The sequence below is a fragment of the Cetorhinus maximus genome, chromosome 18, assembly GCF_964194155.1.
Source record: "Cetorhinus maximus chromosome 18, sCetMax3.hap1.1, whole genome shotgun sequence".
Taxonomy (NCBI): domain Eukaryota; kingdom Metazoa; phylum Chordata; class Chondrichthyes; order Lamniformes; family Cetorhinidae; genus Cetorhinus; species Cetorhinus maximus.
Window position 1 is genome coordinate 35,731,745 of NC_135896.1, and position 18,347 is coordinate 35,750,091.

At 41.8% G+C, this 18,347-nt stretch overlaps 1 protein-coding gene across 1 annotated transcript in view; it reads left to right on the forward strand.

Moving 5' to 3' along the window:
- Nucleotides 1-471: 471 nt before the first annotated feature.
- Nucleotides 472-18,347, forward strand: part of slc25a29l (solute carrier family 25 member 29-like) — a 36,039-nt gene continuing 18,163 nt past the window's right edge. The window contains exon 1 of the mRNA XM_078562381.1: nucleotides 472-776. Within this exon, the coding sequence (XP_078418507.1) occupies nucleotides 743-776 (34 nt within the window). The 5' untranslated portion in view covers nucleotides 472-742. The remainder of the gene's footprint in view (nucleotides 777-18,347) is intronic.

Genomic DNA, 18,347 nt, shown 5'->3' on the forward strand with positions numbered 1-18,347 from the left:
AAAGAACCAGAGGCCACACGAGAAAGCTTTTTCCCCCCACACGGAGCTGTTGTGATGTGGAATGCACAGGGTGGTGGAAGCAGATTCAATAGTAACTTTCAGAAGAGAATTAATTGGGTTGAGATATCCGCGTTTGGGAGGGGCTTACGTCAGTTTTAAGTTGCTGGTCATCTTTTTTGCGAGTTTTCTGTGTTGGTTTCTTTGATCCTTTGGTAAAAATGCTTCCCGCATTGGGGAAAGAGAGTGGCGAAAGCAAACTAAAATGTATATAAGTAGCCGGAATTTCTGTGGCCCATGTTTATGATGACCCGACCATACGAGTTAGTTCGGCTGGGAAACAGCCTGAGGAAGGAGCAGCCAATGAAAGTAAGGGGTGGGCCGGCGGCTTGGGGGTGTTTACCAGCGGCTGTGCTGATTGGATGGAACTTGAGCTAAAAAAGGTTATAAACCACTTTCAGAGGGTTTCGAAATAGAGAAGCCGAACTGCATTTGTGGGATTAAGGGGCTGGTACAAGTTGGTCGGGAGAATCAGAGACGTATCCTCAACTGACCCGCAGAAGAAAAGCTGAAAAGCTTTACTGAGGGGGCGGCAGGTGTTTAATTGATGAATTGACGCTCTGTAAATATTCCGCTGGCTGCATAAAGTGTAACGCAGTCAACAGCCGAACGGAACCAGGCCCGACCGGTGTGAGCAGCTCGATCAACAAGACAGCCATCCTTTCATCGAGTGCTAGAAGGAGCAATGGCATTGGATTTCGCTGCAGGATGCCTGGGAGGTGAGGGGTTTTTAACCAACAAACAACAACAACAAAAATAATACACGAGATAGAAAATCGGTTTTAATTGTGAAAAGATCTGGCAAAGCGCCGCGTGCCTCGTTGGGAAGGCAATAAACCGAGTGGTTGCCACGTCTTTACAGAGCGACCCGTTTTAGTCCAATGGGTCTCCGGTGAGGAAATGTCCACTGGCCCTCGGCTCGGTCTGATGGGGGGACTGGGCTTTAACCCTCAGTCTCTTGCTCATCGCCAACCCAAGGTCAGGGCTGACCAAAGCGGATTAGAAACCGGGGCTGAAGGGCCGTCCAGACTCGCTACTTCCCTCCCTCCCTTCCTCCTTTCCTGGCATTGGCAGAGGTGACGCGGTGTCTAAGTTTCCTTTTCCACTCCGAGTCGACCCTTTCTCTGAATCTGAAGGGAAGTCAGCTTATTTCCAGCTCTCCTGCTATGTTACCGGGAAAAAAAAAACCCCCCAGTTGCCTGCGTTGATCATCCCTGTCGCTATAAATAGCAGCGCTACACGTGAAAACCCATAGCCTTAGCTGATACATTCCTGGCAACAAACTGTTGACCAAATGTTTGTTGCATTAAGCTAAAACTGTTCATTGAATAAAAATGTCTCTTTTAACAATCTCTTTCCCCAGGTTCTCTATTCCCTTGTTTGCCCCTGTATATACTGAGCAAAAGTTGATTTTTTGTTTTTGGGTTGGACCGTTTACTCATAATGTGAATGCTTTTCGATAATTTATGCTATTTTTCAATGAATTGAGTCTATTGCATTCTTTTACTCATACTTAGGTAAAGTCTAAATGTTACTATTTGTGCAGTGGGCCCTCTGAAGACTATTACTTCGCTAAGGTTATTATCATTCGTCAGTAATATATTGAAATCAGATATCCATGTTGGAAATTAAATGAACCTCAAGGCATTGACTAGGGATTCTTAGAATGGAGATATAATGTGTATAAAATCAGGGGTCATCTTATTGAACTCTGTGTTGCGGGACAGGAATAATTAAAGAATAAGGGTCATCCTAGTGTACTTTGGTGCACCTCCTCGTGTCTAATCAAGGCCATCAAATGATATCAAACCGCAAGAGCAAAGGGACAGCGGCTGCACCCTGAGCTGTCTGATCCCTCTTTAATATTTGTTTTTATTCAGGATGAGTTTGTATGTCTAATTGCCTTATCAACTTACTCTCTCACCTTTTAAAGCGTTCAGGCTCTATTTTTCAATGCTTAATGAATTTACAGGTTTTGGGGAAAGAGTTTCAATGGTCTGAATAAGTTTACATAGTTTTTTTGCTAATAAAACTTTTACATGGATGGGACAGTATATGATGCTGAAAGCATCCCACTCACTGAGGCTGTCTTCAGTCATTGATTACAAATTTTGAAGCACAGTTTTGAGGTAAAATACAAAACCTGTAGCACCCTTAAGCAAATTTAGTTTGATATCACAAACTGACAAATAACCTTCTGAATTCTGAAGTTATGTCATAGCTTTTTAGTACATGGTCCAATCAGTTGTAATGCAGTTATGTTCTTGAAAGGAATACTTCAGTTTTTCCCTTCTTAAAAACAAATCACTGCCATGCCACATTTGCAGTTTCATGATCTGAATCGGCCACTCTGACTGCTAATTCTTGCACCATATCAGGATATTCACTGATCTGTAAATGTCATAATGTAATTCTATTAATGATCAAAGAGCAATTTCTCAGTTTAACTTTCATCATTTAAAGCAATGATCAACAATAGACTTCAGAGGCCTAATGCAAAATAATGTTAACTTGATAAAAATACATTTCCATCACTTTCCTGTTGTCTCATAAATGCTGTCAGTTACAAATAGTACTCATCCAGGTATTTGTCTTTGTGAAAAAGTATATTGGCTGCCAAAGCTAGGGAATTGTAAACTCAGCTACTTCTTTGTCCATGCCCACAAAATCTAAAATGATCTCAAAAAATACTGTGTGGTAATTCACAACCATTTTGTATCGCTTCACTTTTTTTCCAGTTCCTCCTTTTCTGTAGTACTGATAGCATATGTAATAGTAGGATTTTGCCTTTGGCTTCCATTTCTTTCACTACTTATTGACAGGTTGTGGTAGAAATGATAGCGATCATAATTTACAATTACCAAACATTTCACATTGGCATATTGTGAAATCTTTTATTTATTTGCATTGAATTTTCACAAAATAATTTTAGGAGTTCACTTGAATATTGTCAACAAAGTTGTTGGAATGTATCCAGCCAATTTGTTGAACTTCTTCTGAAATAAATTCATGAAATAGCATTGATAATTTTTTTGTTGAAAACATGAACACAACAGAATGCTTAAACTGCGTTACAACTATATCCTTTGATTCTTAAGATAAAGAGCATATGGCACTAAACAGTAAGGACCCCTCAAACAACCAAAATTGTGTTAATGAACAAAGCCTAAATCAACCAGATTGAAATGGTTATTGCAACCAATGTAGTGACAACTGAACCAATAGCATTTTTGTTGCATTTGTGATATTGTGTAGCATCACTTTAATTCATATTCAGTCAACTTCAGTTTTATTTTTGAGTTTTCTGCTTCATCAGTGTTCTGGACATCTCATTCTGGATACAGTTGCAATCAGACCCCTGGAAATTGATTAACTGAACCCATGTCCCCCAACATGCTGCCCATTGGTGCACTGAAACTGTTCACTAATTTCTTAAAGCATTTCAACATTAGGAAAGAACTTGCAGTTGTACAGCGTCTAATCACAACTCTCAGGACATCCTAAAGTCTTTCACACCCAGTTAATTACTTTTTGCAGTACAATCACTATTATATGGCTAACTGTAAGAGGTAATTTTCAGGTAGCAAGGTACCACGAACAGAAAATGAGATGCATGATTAAATCATTTTCTTATTAGTGGGGCAGTTGTCGAGGAGGTGCACCAAAGAGCAGTGTTGTGGATCCGTTGATAGCACACTCAACTCTGAGTCAAAAGATTGTTGGTTCAAGCCCCACTCCAGGGTTAGAGCACAGAAATCAAGGCTGACACTCCATTACAGTACTGAAGGATTGCTGCACTGCCAGAAGTGCCATCTTTTGGTAGAACTGTCAGTGTTTGCTGTCGTTGCTCCACTGAAACTGACAGTAGCTTTGGAAGTCCGCACATGCAGAGAATAAAGCGGAAGTCCAAAAGTTGCTGCCAGTGATTCTGTTTCTCTAAGGGGTGCACTATTAAAGTTCTTCAGAGTGCAATCCATAAACAACTAATGAATTGATTAAAACCTCCACTTTTGTGCTGTTCGTCTCACTGTAAAAAAAAAACATTGAAAAAGCTACACCTTGTTGCATGGAGTGTATCTGGGCTTTAAAAAAAAAGACTTGCATTTGTATAGTGCCTTTCACAACCACTGGATGTCTGAACAGCCAATGAAGTACTTTTTTGAAGTACTGTTGTAATGTAGGAAACATAGAAGCCAACTTGGGTACAGCAATTTCCCACAGACAGCAATGTGATAATGACTAGATCATTTTTCATTGTGATGCTGATTGAGGGCCAGGGCACCAGGGGTAACTCCTCTGCTCTTCTTTGAGTAGTGTCATGGGATCTTTTACATCCACTTTAGACGGGACATTGGTTTAACAGTTCATCTGAATGACGGCACCTCTGACAATGCAGCACTCCCTCCGTACCTTTAATTTACACCCACGAAGCACTGTTTCAATTATCTCAGCATCTTGGTGAGCAATCTTTTAAAGACATGATTGGTGTGAAACAGCTATAAAAAGATGATGTGGATGAGAAATCAGACTGAATGTTACTGGCTTTACTAATTAGGAATGCATCTGGGTTCATGTTACAGTTAACTTTCAAGTAGATAATGAAAGAAAGTCATTCGAGCAGATACCTATTGAAGTCTGCAATAGCAGATCAGTTCTGGAAATGCAGTCTACCTTTGGGAGACCACAGGATCATTTACAAACCCTGCACTCTGTTTTGCTGTAAGAAAACAGATGACAGTCCAGGGTAATACCATCATCATGAAATGCCAAGATAAAAGCAACATACTGCGGATGCTGGAAATCTGAAACAGAAAATGCTGGAAAAGCTCAGCAGGTCTTACAGCATCTGTAGAGAGAAAGACAGAGTTAACGTTTCGACTCTATGACTCTTCTTCAGAGCTCTCACCATGCTTTAGTTGCCAAATGCTTTGGTTGTTGTATGCAAGATGACAAAATATTTATGGATGAGAAGTTATTGGCCAATCTTAGCTCATCCATCCAGAAATATCTGGAAATCCCTCCATTTTTAAGATCAAACTGCTTGAAAGATTTCAGCATTCAATATCCTGTGACTTCTACTGTTTTGACAAGATAGTTTAACATTCTGCTGATGTTTGTTGACTGCTACTGTGTTGATTGGACGTGTTGAGAATCAGATCTTCTAAAACTATTAGGCCGCTTTAGGTTTCATCCTTGGCTTTATTACCTATGTTTCTCAAATTTTATTTCTTAAAATTGATTAGCGTATGAGGGAGAAGGGAATAGAGGATCATTCTGATAGTGTTAGATAAGGAAGGATGGGAGGAGTCTTGAGTAGAGAATAAAATGCATACATAGCTTGGATGGGCCAAATGGCCTGTTTCTGTACTTTGTATTCTATGTAGTTTTTGGATTGCTAGACAGAGGAAACTAGCTCCTAGAATTATTTTCACTTTTAGATTCTCACAGGGTTAAACGACAACTGGTGTTCACTCCCAACTATATCCAAAGAATTTTCATTTCATTCCTTGGCTAATTTACCCAATTGAAACCACAATTTTGCACATCGTTTTTTTACAGCTAAGCTTGAAATAATATAACCAAAATTTATCTTTTTTTATTCATTCTTGTGGGTGGCACAGATAAGGCTGGCATTTATTGTCCATCCCTACTTGCCCTTGAGAAGGTAGCAATGATCTGCCTTCTTGAACATCTGTAGTCCATGTGGTGCCAGCATGCCCACAGTGCTGTTAGGTTGGGAGTTCCAGGATTTTGAGTGAGTGACAGTGAAGGAACAGCAATATAATTCCCAAGTCAGGAAGGTGTGTGACTTAGAGGGAACATGCAGGTAGTGGTGTTTCAATGCATTGCTGCCTTAGTCCTTATAGGCAGTAGAGGTTGCGGGTTCGCAAGGTTCTGTCAGAGGAGCCTTGGTGTGTTGCTGTAAAGCATCTTGTAGATGGTGCACACTGCAGCCACTGTGTGCCAGTGGTGCAGCAGGTGAATGTTTAAGGTGGTGGATGTACACAAGAACATAAGAAATAAGGGCCAGGAGTAGACAATATGGCCTGCTGAGCCTGCTTTGTCATTCAATACGACCATGGCTGATCTTGGGCTTCAATTCCACTTCTCTGGCCATTCCCCATATCCCCTGATTCCCCGAGAGACCAAAAATCTGTCTATCCCAGCCTTAAATGTATTCATTGATGGAGCAACCACAACCTTCTGGGGCAGAGTATTACAAAGAATCACAACCCTTTGAGTGTGAGATGCCGGTCAAGCTGGTTTCTTTGCCTTGGATGAATGTTGAGTTTCTTGAGTGTTTTGGAGCTGCACTCGTCCAGGCAAGTATCGAGTATTCCATCACACTTCAGGCTTGTGCCTTGTAGATAGTGATCAGGCTTTGGGGAACCAGGAGGTGAGTTACTCACTGCAGAAACCCCAGCCTCTGACCTGCTCTACAGTATTTTTTTGCTGGTCCAGTTAAATTTCTGGTCAGTGGTGACCCCCAAGATGTTGATAGGGGATTCAGCAATTTAAATGTCAAGGGAGGTGGTTAGACTCTCGCTTGTTGGAGATGGTCATTGCTTGGCACTTGTGTGACATGAATGTTACTTGCCACTTATCAGCCCAAGCCTGAATGTTGCTCAGGACTTGGCTGCATGTGAGCACAGACTGCATTGATATCTGAGAAGTTACAAATGGTACTGAACACTGAGCAATCACCAGCCAAAATATACACTTCATCCGTTTATAATGGAGGGAAGATTATTGATGAAGCAGCAGAAGATTGTTGGGCCTAGGACACTACCCTGAGGAACTCTTGCAGCGATGTCCTGGAACTGAGGCGATTGCCTTCCAACAACCACAGCTATCTTCCTTTTGTGCTAGACGTGACTCCAGCCAGTGGACACTTTTTTTCCTCCAGTTCATAATGATTTCAGTTTTGCCAGGACTCCTTGATGCCACACTCGGTAAAATGCAGCCTTGATGTCAAGGACGGTCACTCTTGCCTCACCTCTGGAATTCAGTTCTTTTGTCCATTTTTGGACCAAGGCTGTAATGAGGTCAGAAGCTGAACTCAAAATGAGCATTGATGAGCAAGTTATTGGTAAGTAAGTGCTGCTTGATAGCGCTGTTGACTATACCTTCCATCACTTTACTGATGATTTTGAGTAGACTGATGGGCAGTAATTGACCAGATTGGAATTGTCTTGCTTTGTGTGGACAGAACATACCTGGACAATTTTCCACATTGTTGGGTAAAGGCCTGTGTTGTACCTGAAGATGCACTGCAGGAAGTCACCAGGAAACCCTAAATGCTCCTGGCCGCCTGGATAAGTGTGTGCAGGAGGTGCCTCCGACTGGAGCGACTTGCTCTGGGTTTTGGAGCTTGAGCGGCAGCTGGGGGCACTATGGTGTATTCACAATAGTTGTTTTGTGATATCACGTGGAGTGAATCATGGGGTGGAATTTAATGAAGCCGCTGGGGTGGGCAGGGTGGCGGGCCGGCTGGGGGAATTGCATGGGCGGCAGGAAAAGCATTTAATGAGGGCTGGAAAGGGCCTGACACAGGAAACCCACCCCCTGGTGGCGGGAATGCAATTAAGCTCGTTAAGGAGCCAGTTGAAACCAATTATCCTTGAGTCCAATGGTGGCTCAGTGATTTAGCTGGATTCACACAGGTCTCCCGTACTCAGAGCCTCCAAGTAAATCCTGCCTGGGGCACCCTTATGGCATCGGGAAAGAGGAAGCCATTGAATGCCAGCCTCCTGCACTTGCATTGATCCCTCCACCTTTCCTCCACCCCTCACTCTGGTGAGCCCCAACCCGCCCTGTCACCTTTCTCCAGGGATCCAGTGACGAAACCTAGTGAAGGCCTCATTGTATTACTGGCGGTGGCCACCACTCTCTGGGAGTCTCTGATTGGCTGGCAGCTCTCAGGGGTGGGGTTTCTGCCCTACTTGGGCTTTCATTCAATGGGAGGCTTGGCGCTGTCCAGGTAAGTGCCTGATTACACTAAAATAGCATCGGGCCTTCCTTGGAAAGGCGATACAGGGCTCCCATTGGTTCTTCAAACAGTGGGGTGGGACCCCGTTGCCTAACTAAATTCCACCCGTGTTGTCTGAAGATTGACATCTTGGGGACCTCAGGAGGAGGCTGAGATGAATAATCCACCTGGCAATCTTGACTGAAGATGGTTACAAAGGCTTCAGCCTTGTCTTTTGTACTGACATGCTGGGCTCCCCAATTACTGAGGGTGAGGATATTTTTGGAATTTCATCCCCCTGTTAATTGTTTAATTGTCCAACATTATTCTTAACTGGATGAGGCAAGACTACAGAGTTTTGATTTGATCCTTTGGTGTGGGATTGTTTTGCTCTCTATACCATGCTGCTTCTGCTGTTTAGTATTCATGTGGTCCTATGTTGTAGCTTGGCACCTCATTTGCCTGCTGCTGCTCCTGGCATGCTTTCCTACATGACTCATTGAACCAGGATTGGTTCCCTAGCTTGATGCCAATGCTAGGGTGAGGAATGTGCCATACCATGAGGTTACAAATTGTGGTTGAAAAATTCTGCTACTGCTGATGGCCAAACAATGCACTTCATGGATGTCCAGTTTTGAGCTGCTGGATCTGTTCTGAGTCTATCCCATTTAACACAGTGGTGGTGCTGCACAGCACAATGGAAGGTGTCCTCATTGTGAAGATGGGACTTGTCTCGACAAGGACTGTGCGGTGGTCACTTCTACCGATATTCACATGGACAGATACATTTGTGAGACATTGATTATTGGAATAAGAACAAGGAGGTTTTCCCTTTTGTTGATGTTCTCATCACCGCCCCAGGTCCAGTCTGTTAGGTACTTTAGGGCCTGGTCATTCGTGGTGCTACTGAGCCACTCTTGTTGATAGACATTGAAGTCCCCCACCCAGAGTATATTCTTTATCTTTGCTACCTCTTGTGCTTCTTCCAAATGGTGTTCACCTGGAGGAGCACTGATTCATCAGCTAAGAGAGGGTGGTAATTGGAAGGAGATTTCCATGCCCATGTTTGACCTAATGCCATAAGACCTCAAGTCTTTAACTTCAAAATGGATCTTGGTCTTCATTAAGAACTAATAATTAATGTTGTAGTGTTTTGAAACATTTTGCTTCACAAATTTTACCCATTTAATTTACTCCTAGTGATATGGTTGTCCTGTTTTTTCCCCATGTGAAGCAGGTTTGTGGGACCCTCTGGCCTACTCCTCTCCTGTTTCTTATGTTCTCCTGCTTAGTGGCGCCAGCTGTGTCTCCAGTTTGGAGTTTAATCTTTGGATCACAGATAATATATTTTGTACATATTGATGGAGGGCAGTTCTATTTATTTTAAACTTCCTTGACCTGCCCAAGTTAAGTATTGCTGTTAATGGTAAAAGAGCTCGGCAATTCTGTTCTTGGTACTTTGCTTGCAAGATGGCTTATACCTTACGTTTGGACCATAGGCTTATGACATGGAAGTTGGTAATAACCAGTGTTCAAGGATATCGAACCTTCAAGAATGAGAAGTACATTGCCGTTAAAATGTAGCCTTTATTTCCAAAAGAACACGATTTGATTAGCCATCTAGTGTGACCCTTCACTGCCTTTTCAGTAAAACTTTCATGAACTCCTTTCAACAACAATTGGTAATTTTGTTGCATTCAGTGATGGTCATTGCTACCTGCATCTTTCTGTTTGCATAAAGATCTTTAAACTTCTCCATGTAGTATCTTCAGTCAGACCAGAAATGACATTACATAACTAACATTGGCTCCTTAGCAGACCCCTCACTTTATTGACCTCTTGTTGCATTTGTCATTGGGTAATATTTGTTAAATGTTTCCCTTTTATTTAAAATTATTTTATAATAGACTGCTTCAACGTTGTGATTCCAAGCCAGATGTCTCGGTAACCATTTAATTCTTGGACGGAGAATTTTCCAGCTCCTGGTTCTGGAGCAGGCAAGACATTGTGCTTTTGACAATGTATGACTTGGCTCCTACTATGCTTAATTGCATTTATTTTCCTTTGCACACCATACTATACAATTTTGATTGTTAAATTAAGAGCTTTCAGGTATCAATGTCTCAATTTTCAAGATTTGCTTTTAGGTTTACAGTACATGATACATGAAACACTTTATGCAATCATTTTACGTCTAACCTTTCACTCAATGATCCACCATTTGTACAATTTGTGGAAAATCAATTTCTTAGGCAAGCTGCAATCTTTCCAAAAGCAAATGCCAGGGTTATTAGCTGCATATTTAAAAAAAAAATCAATCTTTTAGGAAGTCTTTTTTTTGCAGAATGCAATATGTTATGGTTGGGAAAGAAATGATGGGATAGCTTTTCCCCTTTTTCCTCACCCATTGGTTGTCCACAATCAGATGTGCATTTTAGAGGAAGTGTTGTAAACCTTTTGAGTTGTTGTGATTTTTAATAATAGACTCGTGACATGCTTTCTGGTAGGTTTAAATCAGGAGAAAAGATAAATGTTTATTCAAATAACACCCCGAAACGTAAATGCAACAAAAACATTTAACTCCTCAAATGCACGCACGTATACATAAAGATGAATTCTAGAGTTAAAGCATGCATTTAGGTTATAATAAGAAGCAAATCACGTCTTTAAATAGTCCTTTTAAGTTGCAGGGTTGGATAGGTTCTCTTCTTGTTTGGAAATGAATGGAAGTTGAAAGTCTCTTGGTTTCTAGATGAAGTTGTGGCCAAGTTTCTTTGGAGATGAATCTTTGCAGGTAAAGACAAATTATCCCCTGTCTTGCTGGCTGAGTTGACTGGTTGTATTAGACAGGGTTCCTTTCTTCTTGGAGGATGATCCCTCTTGTCCTGTTGATCCTTGTCTCTGGCTGGTCCTTGGAGTAATATGATTTGTTAACGGAAGTCAGTTTCGATCATGTGACCATATAATCAGTAATTCTATTGTCCACAAAGGATTCAAAGTTAGATGCCATTGCGACCATAGCCAGAGAATGAACGTTGGCTGTTCATACCAGCGTGTGATAAACTCTCCACACCTCCCTTTAAGTTTCAAGCTCGCAGATCGCGTCTGGGGTGAGGTGATGGTGGTGCTATTGAATTTGAGTTTTGTTAAATACCCAGGCAATAGGTGTAAATTCACAAGTTGACTCTTGTTTTGAATGTCTTTTCTAGGGAGAGACTTTTAATGACGTTCCAGAAGTATTTTCAGACATGAATTAACCCTTGTTCGTCTAGGAATCACAGAAGGTCATCTGATCTTCGGGGGCTGTCTTTGTAGCACACTGTCCACTTTTTAAAGGAAAATTTAATTTCAAAGAGTCCACATTGAATAAAGTCCACATCTTGAAAGTTAGGAATATGATCTATCTTTATTGGGCATGTCTAATGAAACTGACAAATATTGGGACATTTTAATCTCACTTTATCAACATTTGTAGAGAAATGCAATAGCATTTTAAGTAGTTATAATTTTTCATACAGCATGGACCCTTTCCCCAGCATTCTTAAATAATAGAGGTTAATTCCTTGTGGGAACTTATGTGATTTTAAAACAAAAACAAACCCAGCTCATTTGCTGTCAGCCTCAATGCTGTAGCATTCTAGAATTCTGTTCCATATTATAGTCTGAAAGAGCGTCAATTCTCATACACATATTGATCTTGCCATTATTAATTGCAATTAGCAATATTTTGTGAGTACAGCAAGACTGTTTGAAAGCTTGCTTAAAGATAGATTTTTTTTTTAAACCAGAGACAGGTCCTCGGGCTAGATACGTCCCTCCCTTTCCACCTCCAGTGTTTTCTTTTAGAAGAAATTCTGTTTTCATGGCCCCCTTGTATGATTTTGGAGAATCTGCAATAAAATTGGTGGCACCTTTATTATTGTGGTGCTTACAGTAGCTGATATTTACCTCGGTCTGCGATGAAATGGAGATTTTCTATTGGTTTTACATTGTTAATGCAAAGGAGTGTAAAATAAATATTAATAGAAATTTTCTCCTGTAAAACAAATATTGTTAATTTACTTTAGAGATTATATTTGCCAAACCCCTCTCCTTGGTACTGCAAACAGTAGTTTGGAGAGAAGAATACAGAAAATTGTTTGATTCAGGCCAGTAAAGCTAATGTAATCTACTTACTAGATCTTTTTGTTAGCATGCTTAATCTTTGCTAATCATGAAATAGCTTACCCAATTCTAATGCTCAGCTTAACGTGGCCATGAAAATGTGACCATAGTTATTTCTGTATTTGGATGTGTTTTGTCATAATAAAAACATTCAAGTACAATTGGTAAACGGGTCCATATGATTTTATGATTACATTCATCAAATACTTGACAGTCTTTGGCAGGTTCAGTGAATGAGTGATGTAGTTCAGTGATGTTAGTTCAAATTAATGCCATTGACACAACGCAAGAATCTAGTGATGCTTGTAATGGGCCTTGAACTTAAATGGAACTTTACGCATGGTTGTATTTTTCTTTCAGCTTTGAAAGAGAGACTGAGAATATTTCTGCATTCTCCCCCACACCCCTATCCATATGCTTATATGGAATGGTCATTGTTCAACTTTCACTCCTCTGTCTCTTACACACTCCCGACCACCCATTTGATTGTCTCTTACACACTCCCGACCACCCATTTGATTGTATGAAAACTCAGTTAGATGGTAATGGATTTTAGACTCATTAGAAACATGCTTCAGCACAATGTTTGTTGGTGCCTGTTCTCTTAATTCTTGCATGAGCTCAAATAGCTGCAGTCCAAACACAAGTGCTGATTCAGAAATCTGAAATTGTTAATATCTGCTCTCCTTGCATGTGTAATTTAACTCGAGACCACAGCCTGTACAGTGTCCTTGTTGGTGAATGGCATAAACGTACCAGAGTCAGTGCAACTATCGATTTGATGTTAGCCTGCCATTTTACTTGGGTGGTTTTGGTTGAGAAAAGTTTGGACTTGAACTTTCTTGCCTACATAACAGCTGTTATATTTCAACAGTAACTCATTGGGTGGAATTTTACGACCCTGTCATGGTTGAGGCGGGGGTGGGGGAGTGGGGAGCAGGGCCGTAAAATGCAGTGAGCCATTCAAAAGTCCAATGACTTCAGTGCAACCAGAAAATCCCACTAGCGGGAGGGGCCAGAAAATTCCATCCATTATGGGAGAAGTATCAAGATATTTCAAGTGGATATGGCAGTACATCCAATTTATTTATTATTTCTGATGTGTCGCGTGTATTGCCATGAAATGTGTTGTAATTCTGCACTTTGCTGTAGCTGTCTTCCTGCATTACAAAATACAAGACAGCCATTAATATTGCTGTTAGTTCTACAGTGGTCATGTCGTTTTATGTTCAAGAGTAACACCAGTGGCTACTGGTTCATGGCACTGTTACTGGCAAAAGTGTTGTTAGTTAAAATATTCTGCTAGTATTCTATCAAGGATGTTTTCAGTGTAATGTGAAAATATTCGTGCTAGCATAATCCTGCCTTTTTTTTTAAAGAGTAATTTCCTAAAATTCTAATAATCCTAGTAACAATTAGAATGAAAAATATGCTTGCATCTCGATATATTGGGAGGCACACAAAACATGTTGTTTCTTGGCTTTGTGCATCTCACCATTTTTGTAAAATCTGGCTTATAATGTCATACAAGATGCTATCTAAAATATGAATGCCAGTCAGAACAGGAGTTGCTTTACAAATGTAGAAAAGAAACAGATTATGTGCACAGTTGGACCTGAATATAGAAATCAGAAGAGGTTGGTGCCTCAGACATTTGGACATTGCTTGTATGGCCCAAGCTTTCACATTTGAGCTTGTATGGCCCAAGCTTTCACATTTGAGCTCAGCAGTGAGATTTGCAAAATGCACATGACAGACCATGAACATTGAACTCTGAGGAAGAGACTTCGAGCCAATACCTTCTCTTGAAAAATGCCACTGCAGAAAATGGCACTTCCCCTTCCAAGGGTAGCACATGACTGCTGCAACGCTGTACTGTTGCAAAATCATATTGATAAGTTAAAGAGCCAGACTGAGCAACAGATAAGTTGTAAACAGCCAGTGAGCTGTGTTGAACACCATTGATTTATGAGCAGTCTGGAATGTTGCTATGGCTATACCTGGTTTTAGTGCATGAAAAAGATCATACAGCTTCTCAAAGTGTCATGACATCCAGGTATATTGCGTATTATTCAAAATCCTCAACTGTAAAATGTCTTGTGCCTAAAATATCAAAAGCTAGGTAATAAGTTAAAAGAAAACTACTGGGAATATTGAGACCAAGAGAAACATGCTGGTCTTCTGGTTCTGATTTGCAGACTTGTTCACCAATTACATTTTTATTATCTGTAATGATATGGTGTCATAAACTGTTATAGCTCCACCTCACATTCTCACTTTATTTTGTTTCTTTTTGTAATCTCTGACTGTTTTATAAGACATGATAATGGAGAATTTTGCAGTAAAACTTGAAATGCCCATTTTAGTTGGACATGTGGCTTTATAATTTATGTTCAACTAGTTAATTTGAAGACCGCAGGCTAGAAAAAATATTGACTGATAGAACATGAATAATTTTTATTCAGAATATTTGCGCGAACTTATTTTGCATTGCAAATGGCTATAATAGTTGAAACATCATAAGTGAAGCTGCTCATAGTATTGTCAAGTCACATATACATTGAAAGAGATACTGTTTTCCCCACCTCCCCCAATCTGTTCAGTTCAGACATTGCATACGGCAGTGTTGTGGTTATGGTATGGGGATTAGTAATTCATGAGTAACTGGAAGCCACATTTGAGTTTCTTCCAGCCAACATAAAGTCACAATGAGCATAATGTTGTCTGACCCCTTGGGGCATTAATGCAGGTCTATGCCGACTCATTTCTGTCTATGTTCCACGCTCTCTAGATTCCTTAAGAGAAATGTACATGTGCAATTGCTGCATGATTGGGAAATGTGTAAGATTTGATTAGTAAAAAGCAAGAAATGTAAACACTAGAGATGTGCTGGAACTTATAGCAACTATAGAACTGAAACATTAATTCTTCCCTCAGCTAAACTCTTGCTTCCCCGCGTTTTTTTGCTTTTTATTTAAAATCTTACAGGTGTCAGGATTAACATTTGAAGGCATCTTGCCAAATTTCATTGCATCTCCTTGATGCTCTGTGTAAAGAAGGAAATCTTGTAATGCTAAGTACCCAGTGTCAAATGGAAATTTTAGTTTTTATTTTTCAGCCAGACCAAGGTATTTTCAGGAATGAGCTCTAGAATTGCAGTAAGATTTCGGTGCATCAAAAGCTCGTGGGAAAGAAAAATAATAACATTGACTAGAAGTGCATAGCATATCCATCTTGTTTAATTTCCCCATGCTTCCAAATCCAATAATCCAAAAAGAAGGACTTGGATCCAGATTTTTGTCCCCGGGTCAGGTTCGTAGAGTCAGGAGATTTCCTGGCTTGGCCAACTCAGCCATTAAAAATGTCCAACCGCAGGTCAAATTTTTGGTTGGGGAATGGGGGCGGGGGGGATGATTTGCTGAAACAGGAGTCAGGATGGGTGACCCTGGAATGAGTGTGCAGGCTGCTGGGTGTGGAGGCAGGCTGGGCACAAGGCTTGTTTCTGTGCCCCACCACTCTGTTTAATGAAATAAAAAAATCCCTCCAGCCCTCATCCACACACACACTTTCTGGACAGAAACAGAAACAAACAGAAATACCTGGAAAAACTCAGCAGGTCTGGCAGCCTCGGTGGAGAAGAGTACAGTTGACGTTTCGCATCCTCATGACCCTTCAACAGAACTAAGTAAAAATAGGGGAGGGGTGAAATATAAGCTGGTTTAAGGGGGACGGGGTGGTTGTTGGGACAAGCAAGCAGTGATAGGAGGAGATAACCAAAAGATGTCACAGACAAAAGAACAAAGAGGTGTTGAAGGTGGTGATATTATCTAAAAGAATGTGCTAATTAAGAGTGGGTAGCAGGACAGGCAAGGTACAGATAGCTCTAGTGGGGGTGGGGTGAAATAAGACTAAAAGGGTATAAAAGGTATAGATTTAAAAATAATGGAAATAGGTGGGAAAAGAAAAATCTATATAAATTATTGGAAAAAACAAAAGGGAGGGGGAAGAAATGGAAAGGGGGTGGAGGAGGGAGTTCAAGATCTAAAGTTGTTGAAGTCAATATTCAGTCCGGAAGGCTGTAAAGTGCCTAGTCGGAAGATGAGGTGCTGTTTCTCCAGTTTGTGTTGAGCTTCACTGGAACAATGCAGCAGGCCAAGGACAGACATGGGCAAGAAAGCAGGGTGGAGTGTTAAAATGGCAAGCGACAGGGAGGTCTGGGTGATGCTTGCGGACGGACCGAAGGTGTTCTGCAAAGCGGTCACCCAGTCTGCGTTTGGTCTCTCCAATGTAGAGGAAACCGCATTGGGAGCAACGAATGCAGTAGACTAAGTCGGGGGAAGTGCAAGTGAAATGCTGCTTCACTTGAAAGGAGTGTTTGGGCCCTTGGACGGTGAGGAGAGAGGAAGTGAAGGGGCAGGTGTTGCATATCTTGCGTTCGCATGGGGAGGTACCGTAGGAGGGGGTTGAGGAGTAGGGGGTGATGGAGGAGTGGACCAGGGTGTCATGGAGGGAACGAGCCCTACGGAATGCTGCCAGGGAAGTGATGGGAAGATGTGTTTGGTGGTGGCATCATGCTGGAGTTGGCGGAAATGGCGGAGGATGATCCTTTGAATGATGCCACCACCAAACACATCTTCCCTTCACCCCCCCTGGTGGCATTCCATAGGGATCGTTCCCTCCGTGACACCCTGGTCCACTCCTCCATCACCCCCTACTCCTCAACCCCCTCCTACGGCACCTCCCCATGCGAACGCAAGATATGCAACACCTGCCCCTTCCCTTCCTCTCTCCTCACCGTCCAAGGGCCCAAACACTCCATTCAAGTGAAGCAGCATTTCACTTGCACTTCCCCCAACTTAGTCTACTGCATTCGTTGCTCCCAATGCGGTTTCCTCTACATTGGAGAGACCAAACGCAGACTGGATGACCCCTTTGCAGAACACCTTCGGTCTGTCCGCAAGCATCGCCCAAACCTCCCTGTCGCTTGCCATTTTAACACTCCACCCTGCTCTCTTGCCTACATGTCTGTCCTTGGCTTGCTGCATTGTTCCAATGAAGCTCAACGCAAACTGGAGGAACAGCACCTCATCTTCCGACTAGGCACTTCACAGCTTTCCGGACTGAATATTGAGTTCAACAATTTTAGACCTTGAACTCCCTCCTCCATCCCCACCCCCTTTCTGTTTCTTCCCCATTCTTTTTTGTTTTCTCCAATAATTTATATAGATTTTTCTTTTCTCACCTATTTCCATTATTTTCAAATCTATACCTTTTATGCCCTTTTAGTCTTATTTCACCCCACCCCCACTAGAGCTATCTGTACCTTGCCTGTCCTGCTACCCACTCTTAATTAGCACATTCTTTTAGATAATATCACCACCTTCAACGCCTCTTTGTTCTTCTGTCTGTGACATCTTTTGGTTATCTCCTCCTATCACTGCTTGCTTGTCCCAACACCCACCCGCCACCCCCCCCCCCCCCCCCTTAAACCAGCTTATATTTCACCTCTCCCCTATTTTTACTTAGTTCTGTTGAAGGGTCATGAGGATTCAAAACGTCAACTGTACTCTTCTCCGCCGATGCTGCCAGACCTGAGTTTTTCCAGGTATTTCTGTTTTTGTTTTGGATTTCCAGCATCCGCAGTTTTTTGTTTTTACCACTTTCTGGACCGGTTTGACGGTTCCAGTGATTTCATGCATAAGGAGTGCGTAATCGTATTCACTTTTAACACTCTCAAAGGGTGCCTTACCTCTGCCAAAGGTGTCCTGGGGCCCTATCTCAAGTGCAGACCCCCTCTTGCCTGTTCTGTCCTGCACACTCTGGATTCCATACACCTGTTCTTCCAAAATCCCACAGCAGTGGGGGCAGCTGGTGATTTAAAAATCCAGCTGCCTCTGCAAACCCCAGCCCAGTCCTGTCCTGCCCCTGCGAAGAATGGAAATTCCAGGTTTGGGTGCAGGACTTTGAATTTTTAGCTATTTCCTGGATTTTTGCCTCGGCGGAGAAGCTATCCATGGCGAAAACCTGGGCCTTAGATTCAGATAGCACTTTCAATGTGCCAGTTTAATTCAGTTGGTAGTGCTTTTGCCTCCACATCAAAATGTTGTGGCTGCAAGCTCCACTTGAGGATTTGAGCCTATCCTCCAGGCTGACACAG